At 38.2% G+C, this 12,935-nt stretch overlaps 1 protein-coding gene and 1 pseudogene across 1 annotated transcript; both read left to right on the forward strand.

Moving 5' to 3' along the window:
* The first annotated feature begins 1,429 nt into the window (after positions 1 to 1,429).
* On the forward strand, positions 1,430 to 7,493 carry LOC143890750 (alpha-amylase-like). The gene is made up of 5 exons (XM_077395433.1): positions 1,430 to 1,643; positions 1,730 to 1,862; positions 4,806 to 5,227; positions 6,002 to 6,385; positions 7,083 to 7,493. The coding sequence occupies exons 1-5, from the start codon at positions 1,437 to 1,439 to the stop codon at positions 7,335 to 7,337; spliced, it is 1,401 nt and encodes a 466-aa protein (XP_077251548.1). The 5' UTR covers positions 1,430 to 1,436; the 3' UTR covers positions 7,338 to 7,493.
* A 1,828-nt stretch (positions 7,494 to 9,321) lies between these two features.
* Positions 9,322 to 12,140, forward strand: LOC143890645 (stachyose synthase pseudogene; annotated as a pseudogene).
* Positions 12,141 to 12,935: the final 795 nt, after the last annotated feature.

Below are 12,935 nucleotides of genomic sequence, written 5' to 3' on the forward strand. Positions count from 1 at the left end.
TTCTTTCCGTTGAGCGAGATAATAGGAGATCATCCCGTGTTTCCAGGTTTTACAAATGTCAGGATGGGGGAGACTGGATCTCTTACTTAAACCCTTCATCTGCAACCTACATCCCTCACATCCACAACCTACTTCCATTGTAAAATCCAGAATCTTACACAACTTTCTAACTAAAACCTGGATTCTGAAATTCATGTATCCATACGCGGATTTTAGAATCCGGGATTTCTTCAAAATTTTAGATAAGAGACAAGAGAAGAAGCGAACCAGCCATCATTTTCTGACTTCCCGCCCTTCTTTCCGTTAGCAAGAGAGTAGCAGATCATCCCATGTTTCCAGGTTTTAGAAATCTCAGGATGCGGGAGAGATTTCTACAACTTGGATTTCTCACTTAAAATCCAAGAAACACTATTAGGACAGCATACAGTAGCTTGATCATGAACTCTCTTTTACACTGTTTTCAAACTAAAAACATGGATTCTAAAATCCACGTATCCAAACGGCCCCTTAAAGTTTTTCTTATATCCATTTGTCGATTATGAAATGTAAAATTGACGGTGAAGGGTTCGGGTAGCTTGATGTACTAGAATTTTGGATCATGGCCTATGGCGAGGTTGAAGAAGTGTACGGTTTGGATCACCAAACAAGTGTGGCTCATGCATATGCTTTTGTCTCCTAATCTATTACATGAAGAAATAAGTGTGCACATCGCAGTCCCAAAATCTTCTCCAAAGGATGATCCTAACCCTTCGATTTGTTGAGGCTTCTATACCATTGTATTGTGAACTTTTTGAGCAAGGGATCATCCTATGGGGCAGGGCCTCTCTACACCGGGACTAAGAAATGAATGATTTGGATTATACAAAATTCGTGGAAATACATGCCCACGTATGAATAAATTGTTGGGCCATCCATTACCGCCAGTCTCTACATTGGGTTTCCCATTGAAAATTCTGTACATTGAACAATTCTAACCATTTTATTTGTGCAGATTTTGGAATTATGAATCAGAATCGGCATCATATTACGATTCCCATTCAATCAGAATGGAAAAAAAGAAAAAAAATGATTTCTTTTGCACACTCGGGCACATTTTCTTTGTTGGTTTATCTCATTCTTACTCTCGGTTACCATACCATTTTCCTAACAAAAATTAATTCAAAAAATTTTAAACAAAAAAATTCATTCCAATTGGGGCGGAATCAGAATACCACCCCTCGGTAGAATCCTAATAATCCCATTATAGAGTTTAATTTTATACTAATAATCAGTCTTGGACTCAAAATCAATTCACAAAATCCAATGAACATGACCTAAGTGGTTCCCACTTGCACTTGTGCCTATCCTTACTTTTCTCTAGAAAATGAGAATCCAAACACCTTAGTTTTCTTCCTTTGAATAAAGTCCAAGCAATGTGTTATACGTTTGCTTGTCCTATGTACAGACATGTACAAAAACCTGTCTCATATAAATGTCATCCAGTCAATGAATTCCTTCCTAAATATGTTAAATCGAGAAAGCCTTCTGAAATTGAGAGAGGAAAATATATTTTTAAGCCCTTCAACAAGGAGATGAAGCTTCTTGTCTTGATAGTTTTCTTCTCACTCCAATCCACCTTCACACTATCACAGATCTTATTTCAGGTATGTAAAAAACCCATTCATTTGCCTTTATCCGTGTTTCTTATTTCTTGGGTCTTTTTTTAAGGTTCATGACCTTTTGCTTTCAGGGTTTTAATTGGGAGTCATGGAACAAGGAAGAGAAATTGTATGAATTTCTTGGAAAACATGTCTCAGAACTAGATCAGGCTGGGATTACACATGTTTGGTTGCCTCCTTCCTCACATTCTGCTGCACCCCAAGGTCAGTTTCTGATTATTGCTTGTGTTTTGGAAAACCGAAAGATTGAGAAATTATATGATGGGTGGCTTTTTTTAAATGTACGGTAGGCCCATTCCATAGGATGATCCAAACCGTCCATTTGTTCGGCCACTGCTTAAATAGGTTGTGCCCCAAAATAAATATCCATAGCATGATCCTAACACTCCAATATAAACCTGTATTTTTTCGAAAAGTACGGTACGGCCCACTTCATAGGATGATCCAAACGGTCCATTTGTATGGCCACAACGCAAATAGGCTGTGTCCCAAAAATCATATCAATAGGATGATCCTGACCCTCCGATCTTATGGAGGGTTAGGACTGCACATTATGGACGGTTTGAATCATCCTATGGATATGACTTTTGGGGCACAACCTATTTACACTGTGCCCCAATGAGAATTACAATTTAGATTGAAGTCTCTGATAGCCAGTATGCAGGATAAAAGAGATCATGAAGAAGAGTCTTGGAAATTATTTTGAAGGTTTTTACTAAAGAAGTCTTCCACTTTGCTTTATTTGCAAAAAGATTCTTCAACTTGGAGTCAATTTTGCCAATCAGGTCTGGTGACCAAAATACCCATGTTAGATTTTTTTTGCAAAAGACTAAAATACCCTTATATGTGAAATTAAAGAAGAAAATTACCATGTAAAAAGAGTAAAATACATGTAATGCTGAGTGATATGTTTTGATAAGGTGGATCCCACCAACTTGACTCAAACTCATGCATTAATTGGGGCCCATCATTTTGCCTCATGTTTTGCCTGACTAGGTCCCACAATCTCCACCAGAACCCATGTATAGATTGGGCCCCACAATTTTACATATCATGTTTTCGGTTTTGAGAGGGTGGGCTCATTAATTTGTTTATAGAATGGACCAAGAATGCTAGTATATATGGAGATGATATTCCCACTCTTATGATTTAAAACTTATCACTGACCATCATGGGCATTTTGGTCTTTTTCTCAGGGAAAAATATCTACACGGGTATTTTGGTCACAAATTGATGGCATGACGCGATTTGCAAAATTGAGTCAAACTTGATGACTATATTTACAAATTTTCAAACTAGAAGATTTTTTTTTTAAAATAAAGCAAAGTAGAAGACTTCTTCTGCTGAAAAACCCAAATTTTTTTTTCCATGGAAAATATTTCTTGTAGGTTTTCAACTTTCCTTTAAATCTTCTGATTTTGGAAAAAAATACATGAAAGATGTGTTTACCAAATGCTAGAAAATTTATCTACCATGAAAAAAACAATGATCCAATGAAAATTTTCCGTACATCCAAACAACCCCATATAGAAAAATAATTAGAGGATCAATGTCTCTAGGGCTGTTATCCTTCTTATATTATAATTTTCCCCACCGTTGGTTGATCAGGACCGTCCATTTAATAAGCCCTATGTTGAATCTCTAGCAGCCTGAGAGCATGCTAATTTGATACTTTTTAATGATAAAGAGTTAGGTTAAAATAAAATAAGAACCAGGTGATAGAAAGTACTAGACAACACACATCAAGAGAGAGAAAATCAAACATTACCAATGCCTCGCTAGGATCTCTATCCACATTGCTGTTCGCCGATCTTCTTACGTGATGGAAAGAAATGGAGGATCCCTCTACTCGATCTATAATCTCATTAATCCATTGTGCGAACCGCCAAGGATGTAGGAGAGTACCCTTCAACCATTTTATCGCATAAAGTGGATTCTTTCCGCTGTAATCTGATCAAGGATGTTATGATCAATCAACTTTAATTCTTGACGAGTGCCTATTAATTATCTCCACCTCATTGGAGTCGATCCACAATCCCAATGTTGCCTGAGAAGGCTAATATGTTATTCTTAAATCTTAACATCTAATTAAATGTATTTTTAGTCTTTGAACACGGTCCGTGAGCGGACAAAATTTACTAATAAGGACTTCCGGATCATCGTCATTCGACATATCTGCGATCATCGGTCCGAATGAACGAAATATAGGGCCATCCACGGTGGGCGCGCCACATTGTATCACAATGAGTCCATGACCGAAGAGGTCCTCACATATTACATTATGATTAATGACTTTTTAGGGTGTAGTATTTTATATTTGTAATTAATCAACTCAACCAAATCGCAACTCGAAAATTAACCCAAATTAATAAATTATGGTTCTAATGGTGAAGAATAAGTGTATGGTGTCATGTTTCGCCACCCCAATGTCTAACTATCATGCTTTCTTAAGATAAAGGTAAAGATTTTTCGAAAAAAAAGAAGAAAAAAGATAAAGATTTTTAAATTATGATTGAACTTATAATTTAGGTTTTTGCTCCCCCCATTTGAGAGGTGAAAGATGCAATTCATTGTAATACTGTATCTATTTGTGGCATGTTTTTTTCTTCTCTACCTGAGATAGTATTGTCTTGGGTGAAGAAGATAGCTGTTACAGGGATTCCTCAGAATGGGCGAAGAATCAGTATCGGACACGTCTCGGATTCCAATATTTTAGGATTCATTATCTCTTTTTTTTTCCCTTACTACCACAATCTTGCAATTACTGCATGTTTTAAGTTTTATACATCATAATAGTATGTTTTTAATATTTTTTATATGAAAATAAAATATTATATTTACTCAAACGTACTAAAAATTTTAATCTATTATTTACTATAATTAAAATTTCAAAATTAATTAAAATATTTTGGTGAATACACGGATCTTTCTTTTTGAGCTTTGCCGATTCCGACACTTGATACCCATGTCGAATTCTGACATTCGTACCCGTACTCATGCAAAATAACCTAAACCCTAATTAGATTTAGCTAAGGTATTTATATTAATGTTGTTGGATAGAAAACAAAGTGCAGCATATTAGCCATGACCCCCTTAAACCAAAAAAAAAAAAACGTAATACTAAACATTATTACTTCTATTCCTCAGGCTATCTTCCAGGAAGACTGTATGATCTCAATGCATCAAGCTATGGAAATGAGGAGGAATTGAAGAGATTGATAATGGCATTCAACCAAAAGGGAATCAAATGCATTGCAGATGTAGTAATAAACCATAGAACTGCAGAGAAGAAGGATGGGAGAGGGATATGGTGCATTTTTGAAGGAGGAACTCAAGATGATCGTCTAGACTGGGGGCCAACCATGATTTGCAGTGATGACACCGCTTATTCCGACGGCACCGGAAATCCCGACACTGGCGCCAGATTTGATGGCGCTCCGGACATAGACCATATCAATCCAAGGGTCCAGAGAGAACTATCAGATTGGCTGAATTGGCTAAAGAATGAAATCGGTTTCAAAGGGTGGCGCTTAGATTTTGCCAGGGGCTATTCCGCCGATATTGCAAAGGTTTTGTGAAACATCCAATTACTCCAAAAGCTAAAACTCTTAGGCCTTGTTCGTTTGAGATCATGCCAACGGATTGTGAGTCCAAAACCAATTATTCGATTCAAAATTAAACGTTAATTTGAGTCCAATTACTGGTTTTAGGCTGCTATCGGTTGGCATAATCTTAAAAGAATAAGGCTTGGAGTTGGTGTTATTTAATCGAGGAATGCTAGATTCAAAGGCGCCCTTGCAAAAAAGGAGCAAATTGCAAGGGCGTCCCTGTCGGTCAAATTCCACTAAAGTAATTTATCTAACTTTAAATTCCATCTTAAATGTGATTTGATCATTGTAGGCGCTGTTTGCCCCCTTTTTTGCAAGGGCACCGGGAGCCTAGATTTCCTCCATTTAATCATCTATAACACTCTCCTCACGTGTGGCCCCTCTTTTTGGTTCGCCGTGCTGGTAGATTTTTTGAGGGAAATGTTATCAGCACAATCATATTTTGATATTTGCATCGATCCAACTGTCTTTTTCTTTATTTGGTTTTTGAGAGCTTTTGAAATGCAATAACCTTTTAATAGCTCTTTAAATACTAAAAGACAAGATAGATTGGTTAGTGAAAATAACAAAATGTGGTTGTGCTGATATCATTTCCACTTTTTTTAATATCAAGGAGTTAATGATTTTTGAACCCAGGACCTTAGCTCAAAATTCAAATACCATGTGAAAGAACCAATTACTCCAAAAGCTTTAGCTCTAAGAGTTGGTGTTATTTAATCATTTATACTTAAACAGGTTTATATCGAGCGGGGCAAACCTGAATTCGTGGTTGGGGAGATTTGGACTTCTCTTGCTTATGATAAAGATGGGAAGCTGGAATATGACCAGGACTCGCACCGGCGTGAGCTCATGGAGTGGGTTCGAGCAGCTGGTGGTGCACCGACCGCCTTTGATTTTACAACAAAGGGTATCCTCCAAGCTGCGGTGGTAGGGGAGCTGTGGAGGATGAACGACTCGGCTGCAAGGGCGCCCGGAATGATCGGGTTGTGGCCCGAAAAGAGTGTCACATTTGTGGACAACCATGACACCGGGTCAACACAAAAGATTTGGCCGTTTCCATCGGACAAAGTCATGCAAGGATATGTATATATCCTCACTCATCCGGGAATTCCCTCCATAGTAAGGTTTTATTGCTTCTATTGTGATTTTCTGCCAACATAGTAGTGTTTAAAAACTTGGACTCTTAACTTGGGCCAAGGTAAAAGGGAGTCAACTCGAGCGAGTCGAGGATTGATGCAGACAATTTTTCATTTACTCGGATGAGTCAAAGGAGTTTCAATCGGCTTAATATGTCAAAACTTAGACACTTAAGAGAACATGGATAATTAAAACCGAGGTTGACTCAAGCGAGTTGATGATTGACTCAGTGAGTTAAAAGACACTGGATTGAATTGCCCTTGTTGTTCTGGTCATTTTTGCTTATGAAATAGGGCCTCTTGTCATTTTAGCTGGAAACATCGGATAAGAAAATGCATAAAGACATAATAGTCTTACATAGTAAACATCTTACATAGTAAACATCTAAGTTCGTATAAAGTCTCAAAAAATTTCATCCAAAGTTCTCAGAATGTTTCTGATACAAGAGTTTCCTTTAGGCTTTGTTTCTTTCGACATAAAATGGGCGTAAAACAGACTTTATGCCCACTTTTACATTTCAAAATGGCTCATTTGTCTTACACTTTAGAAAAAAGATGAGATTCTCTCAAAACCTTTAGTCATAGAGGATCCATGGTCTTTCTTTTCTGTTAATTTCTTATCAAGAAGGAAAAATGCTATAGCTATTAACTAAAAAGCTTTGATATCTTCTCTTCTGCAGTTCTACGATCACTTCTTCGATTGGGGGCTTAAGGATCAGATCAGTATGTTAGTTTCAATCAGATCCAGAAATGGCATTCGACCAAATAGCTCATTGCGCATCATAGCCTCCGATCCTGACCTCTATTTGGCTGCGATCGATGAGAAAATCATTGCCAAGATCGGGCCAAGGTATTCTGTTGGCAACCTTGTTCCCTCCAACTTCCACATCGCTATGTCTGGGAACGATTACTGTGTTTGGGAGAAAACTCAGTGATTCCCAGAAACTCTCTCTACTCACTATCAATTGGTTTAAGCCATCTTCATATTCAGTTTTGTGATTTTAAGCATGCCTTGGTCATGTATCGCGTTTTCTTGGTTTTGCTATGCCCACTCTCTTCAATGGCCATATATAATATTCCTTATTTATTCATCTTCCAACTATGAAATATCTGATGGTCATTTCATTGAATTATAATTGCAAAGAAGGCCAAGTTGAGTCCTTGGATCCCATGATGGGAAGTGATCAAGAAACTCCCTTGAGAATTAACCTTCTTGATGTTCTTGAACAGAGATGGGTTTTTTTTTTTTTGGAATGGTAACAGAGATAGGTTAATACCCTGAATTTGGCCTCAATCCTAGCCATGAGATGCTCACTCTATATTAAGGAATGAAGAAACTGGATTCCATCTTTTCTACTCCTACCCATGTTCTTTTTTCAAAGATAACAGAGCATCGCAGATCCGAATGCTTTACCTGTTGGTTGGATTTGCAAGTAGAAAACCTGGAACCAAGGACACTTTGTAAGTTTTCGAGAGGAAGGGGCTTAATCCCAAAATAGGCTTGTCTAGATAGACTCCAAAATTGGCTAGGAGTAGAAAAGATGGAATTCAGTTTCTTTATTACTTTTAAAGAATGAGTATCTTGGGGCCAGCTTGGAATTCTTTGATTTGAGCCTGAGATCTGTAAGGGAATGATTGAGAAGAGCTCCCCAATAAATGAAGCCCCTAATGGGGATGAAACTGCTCCAAACGAACTCATGCCACCAAAGTTTAGATGCTTGGAACCTCATTAAGTTATAAGTTTGCTGAACAAATAAGGTATCTCCTTGAGCATTAGACCAAACAAGGAGATCAAAGCAGAGAATTTCAAGGTGGAGGCGTTCGAGTGCAAGCTCTAGAAGACTGACCAACCCAGTTCTATAACCATTACTGATTAACCAATGAGCAATCTCAAAGATATGATCTAAAAGATATGATCATACATATATCACCAATTTTTTTATCCTTGATGCAGGGGAGGATCTTTCCATATCGACTACTTATGAAAATATTTTTTCTCTAATCAGTTGAGCTGCAAGGGAATTAGAGTTCATTGCTCTCTATTCTAGCTTCATGAATCCTGCTAACATCAGAAATCATAAGAATTCACAAACCCCCAAAGGTCATTGGGTCTTGCACCACTTGCTAAGCCAAAGAGATTTAAGGCCTTTTTTGCAAGGCCATAAGAAACAGCGAGTTTAAAACTTTTGCCCACATGGCCCGCTTAGGTCTTAAATCCCAGATCTTTATTATTAGCATACATTAATGTCGTCAATCAATGCCAAATTCCTTTACACTATTCGATGAAGTTATAATGAAGAGTAGCATGGGTAGAGGAAGCTCTGACACCAAACAATGTAGGGAAGTCATGCGAAGCAGAAGCTTTGATACCAAATAACACAGAGTAATTAGGGGTGGTTATTCGGTTATAACCGAACCGAAATAACCGAAATTTGATAACCGAAATTATTTCGGTTATCAAATTTCGGTAACCGAAACCGAACCGAAAAATTTCAAAACCGAACCGAAACCGAACCGATTAAAAATTCGGTTATTCAGGTATAACCGAATAAACCGAATAACCCGAATAGTGGGAAAAAAGAGGGAAAATGCAAAATCTTGGTTTCGATGGGAGGGCTAGGATCATCCAATCGAAGTGATCTTTGGAGCACAACCTAATTAAGTTGTGATCAATCAAATGGACGGTTTTGATCATCCTTTGGAGTGCCCGTATCACACTTTTTTTTGAAAAAATAATGATTTTTATCATTATTTCGGTTATTTCGGTTAACCGAATTGTTTCCACTCAAAACCGAAACCGAAACCGAAAACCGAAATTTGGCATCCATGAAAACCGAAACCAAACCGATTGATATTCCAACCGAACCGAAATAACCGAACGAATTCGGTTCGGTCGGTTATTTCGGTTGTAACCGAATAATGCACAGCCCTGAGAGTAATGATGCGAAGCATAAGTTTAAAGGTGTTAATAGAGAGAAAGGAAAGGAAGAGGGTAGTTAGAATGGTTGAAAGGTGATGGAGGTGCATGTCGCACGATCACAAAGATCAACGGTTACATCCCTATTTTCCACTATCTGCCCCAGCGTTAAAAGGGCTATGAAAAGGGCACAATTTTTATCAATCTTATGATGGAGGGTAAGGTGGCTGAATTAGGAAAGGATTTGATTGAATTAATGGGGAATTAGTGAAGGTAGAAGAGGTTTCTTGGGGTGGTTAAGGAATATGGAGGTTCTTGGTTTGTTGAGGTGGTTAAAGGTTGTGGAGTAGTTAAAGATTGTTTTAATATGAAGATGAAAGTCCCCTACATTTAGGGGAAAAGGTGAAGCTTGCGGGTTTGGGTTAAAACAAGAAATTCTCAGGGTCTAGTGTGTCCGAAAATTAAAAGATACAGGGAAGTTTCTGCTGTAAACTCTCAGGAAATTCACAAACCTCTAAAGCTCTAGGTTTGCTGAAGTCCAGGGATAAATTAAGTAGCAAATTCACAAATATTCACTCCTTAATCCCAGATCTTGCTGAAACTTTTGTGAAGCTGGGAATTCTTAGATTTCAAACAGCCAAGAACACTAGGGAAATACAAGAGCCTTTGTAGCAAAATTCTGTTATCATTGTCTTTGGATTCAGTACTCTTTATTAATCAGCAGGCTCATAACTGGATTTAATTCTCAGACCAGTCTTCAAGAATTGCAGGAATTTTGGTCTTTCAGAGGGCCATAAAACTTCAATTGAACTAGTTTTTAAAGCTGAATCTCGTCCACATTAACATAGGGAACCTAAGCAACAAACAAAATCTGAGAGAAATTCATAAAATCCTCAGATTTGGAATTCATTTTCCTCAAGCACAATCCCTTCAATCGAAGTTAAGATCTCTGAGGATTCGACCAAATAACATTTCCACTGGATTACTTAGAGATATTTATAGATTTATCAGTAGGATGTTTCAAATGAGGAGTAGGTTTACTTTAGGCTGGAGGTTGAGATGGTCGACCAAGATGGGTATGGTAGCAGGTTCACAATTCTTAACTCTGCTGTCATGTGTTTGAGACCTTCAATCTCATTCAAACAAGGAATAGGCTTACTTTAGGCTGGAGTTGTGTGGGAATTTTATCCTAATTGTCAATTTTTCTGGACGAAAAGTTTTTGTTCTTTGTGAGAAGAATTCTTATGTTACATCTGAAAAGGGTCACTTGTGTTGCACTTATCTTGTGGCAAAATTTGCATTGTAGTGCATGCTTCAGTTAATGTTTCAATTCCTCTCTGCAACCTCAGATTTGGAAGTGATAGTTAAACCATAAGTTTGTGAACAGTTATATCGAAAAATCTTCTGTTTTGAATTAAGTGGTGGCAACTTCTATAGCTTGCATTATTGGATTTTGGATTTCATTTCAAGTATCTTTGCAATCTCATATCCATTTTCCACTTAGTTCTAGGGAGCAACAAAAGTTTCTGAGTTTTGGAATTGAATTTGGGACTCTAATGTTATCATCTCTCTGTAATTCCTCTGTTTCCTCTGTCCAAGGCACCTCCAAATTCGGTGTTGAATTTGGCTTTTGATACTGTCCAAGCTGAAAATATGAATAGTAAAAATATGAATAGTTTTTTTTGAATTATCAGGTGGGAAATTTAGTGTCAATGGAATTGTATTGCTCTCTGAAGTTCCTGACAATGTTTCCTTTAGTAGCTTTTCTTCTCTGTCAAAGTTCTGACGCACCAGTTCCCCACTTTCAGACAGTTAACTCTAGATCACACTAGGGTGTGTTCCTCGGATTCAGTCAGGAGGAGCCATCTGATAGGTTGATGAACTCCTTGGGTAAGTTTAGCAGTAGAAACTTTGTGAGTGTCATCAGATTTAAGACAGGTGGTCTACAATGTGCGTAGGGAATTGTCGGTCAGATTTGCAAATGGAGACACAATGGGTGCTTCTAGATGTCCTCTAATTAAGGTCATCTGTTCTGATCCTTCCCTTAATTGAAGGGAAGTTCAGGTCTTCCCTTCTTCTAGGTACTGATGGGCATGTCATGCTATGTGCTGAAAGCGTCTAGTGTTAAGTAAGAGACACATCTTTCAAAAAAATTGATTAAGTTCACATAGGTGACAATCCTTACAACTCAATGAAGGAAAGCTTATAGTGCTGTTAGGGTCCCTCTCAAGACATTTATGCTATTAGAAGAGAATTCAGCCCCTTCTCTGATAGACAAGCTTGGTTGGTGCACATGGAGTATCAGTCTAGATAGTGAGAGTCCATTTGAAGATACGAAGAACTTTGTCTTGGGAGTAACACAGATGACTTCTAGGTTTTATAGGTTTGAGGAATGTGAGAAGTTCAGGAGGTACAGAGGGGGAACTATGTTGGGTCCCTAGGCCCGATCATTTGATCCCAAGAGACTGAAGATACTAATCTCCAAAGCCACTGAGCTTGAGCAAGCTGAGAAGGATTGCGACAAGGCAATACAAGATGGGGTCACTATGGCTTGGATGATATCTAAGTGTGGCATGCTTTATGTAGTGCTTGGAGTGGTGTTAGGCCAGGTACTGCCCATCTCAATTCAAAGGTAATCCCAATCACCATCTCTCCTAGTCTTGATGGCACAATGAATGATCTTGCTGTTGTGAAGATTGTTGAAGGTGGCATTGGTCTAGTTCATCCTGACCAAGACACTGATATCTGTGACTCGATGCATTCTTATCTTTCAAAATTGGAAAGTACAGGAGTGCTTCTTATCTTTCAAAATTGGATCTAGTGTCATGGCCAAAGTGCTTCTTGATGTAATCAGTTTCGAGACTCAGAAATAAATTATAGGGCACTACAGGGTTTGATCGACCTTCTACTAGAATGTGATAAGATAACAGATCAGGGAGTTTATTCGTTGTTGTGACACATGCCAACAACATAAGACCGAGAATGTGTTCCAAGGAGGACTGTTACAACCATTGCCAATTCCCACGCAGGTTTGGGCGGGTATATCTGTGGACTTTATTGACAGATATCCATGGGAAGGTCAACAATTTAGGTTGTGGTCGACCGATTCTCTGAATATGCTCATTTCATTCTCATTTTACACCCTTAAACAACTTACATTATGTCGCAATCCATTGTGTATGATCGTGATCCAACGTTCACAAGTGCCTTTTGGAATGAGATATTTCGGTTGGTTGAAAGGGACTGATTTCAACTTCAATTCTCCACACCATCTGCAAACCGTTGGTCAAACGGAGGTAGTAAATCAATGGTCGAAATGTATTTACGGTGTTTCACCAGTTCCTGTCCTAAGGAATGAGTGAAATGGGTCCATGTGCTGATCCACTCTTCTACCAAGAAGTCCCTAGTCAGAATCTAGGAGATACCCACAAACATTGTTATCATACATTTCTGGCATGACACAAAGTTGAGAATGCTCACAAAGAACTCTAGAAAAGGACCAAATACTAAAAGAACTTCGTAGAACATGATTATGAGGAGGATGCCTAAGTTAAGAAAGAAAAGGAAGAAGAACTAGAGCTACTTGAACAACATGACCAACTTTGGCATGTACTGT

The sequence above is a fragment of the Tasmannia lanceolata genome, unplaced genomic scaffold, assembly GCF_043159265.1.
Source record: "Tasmannia lanceolata isolate RefF3 unplaced genomic scaffold, GAP_Taslan_0.1 ptg000013l, whole genome shotgun sequence".
In the NCBI taxonomy this organism is placed as follows: Eukaryota; Viridiplantae; Streptophyta; class Magnoliopsida; order Canellales; family Winteraceae; genus Tasmannia; species Tasmannia lanceolata.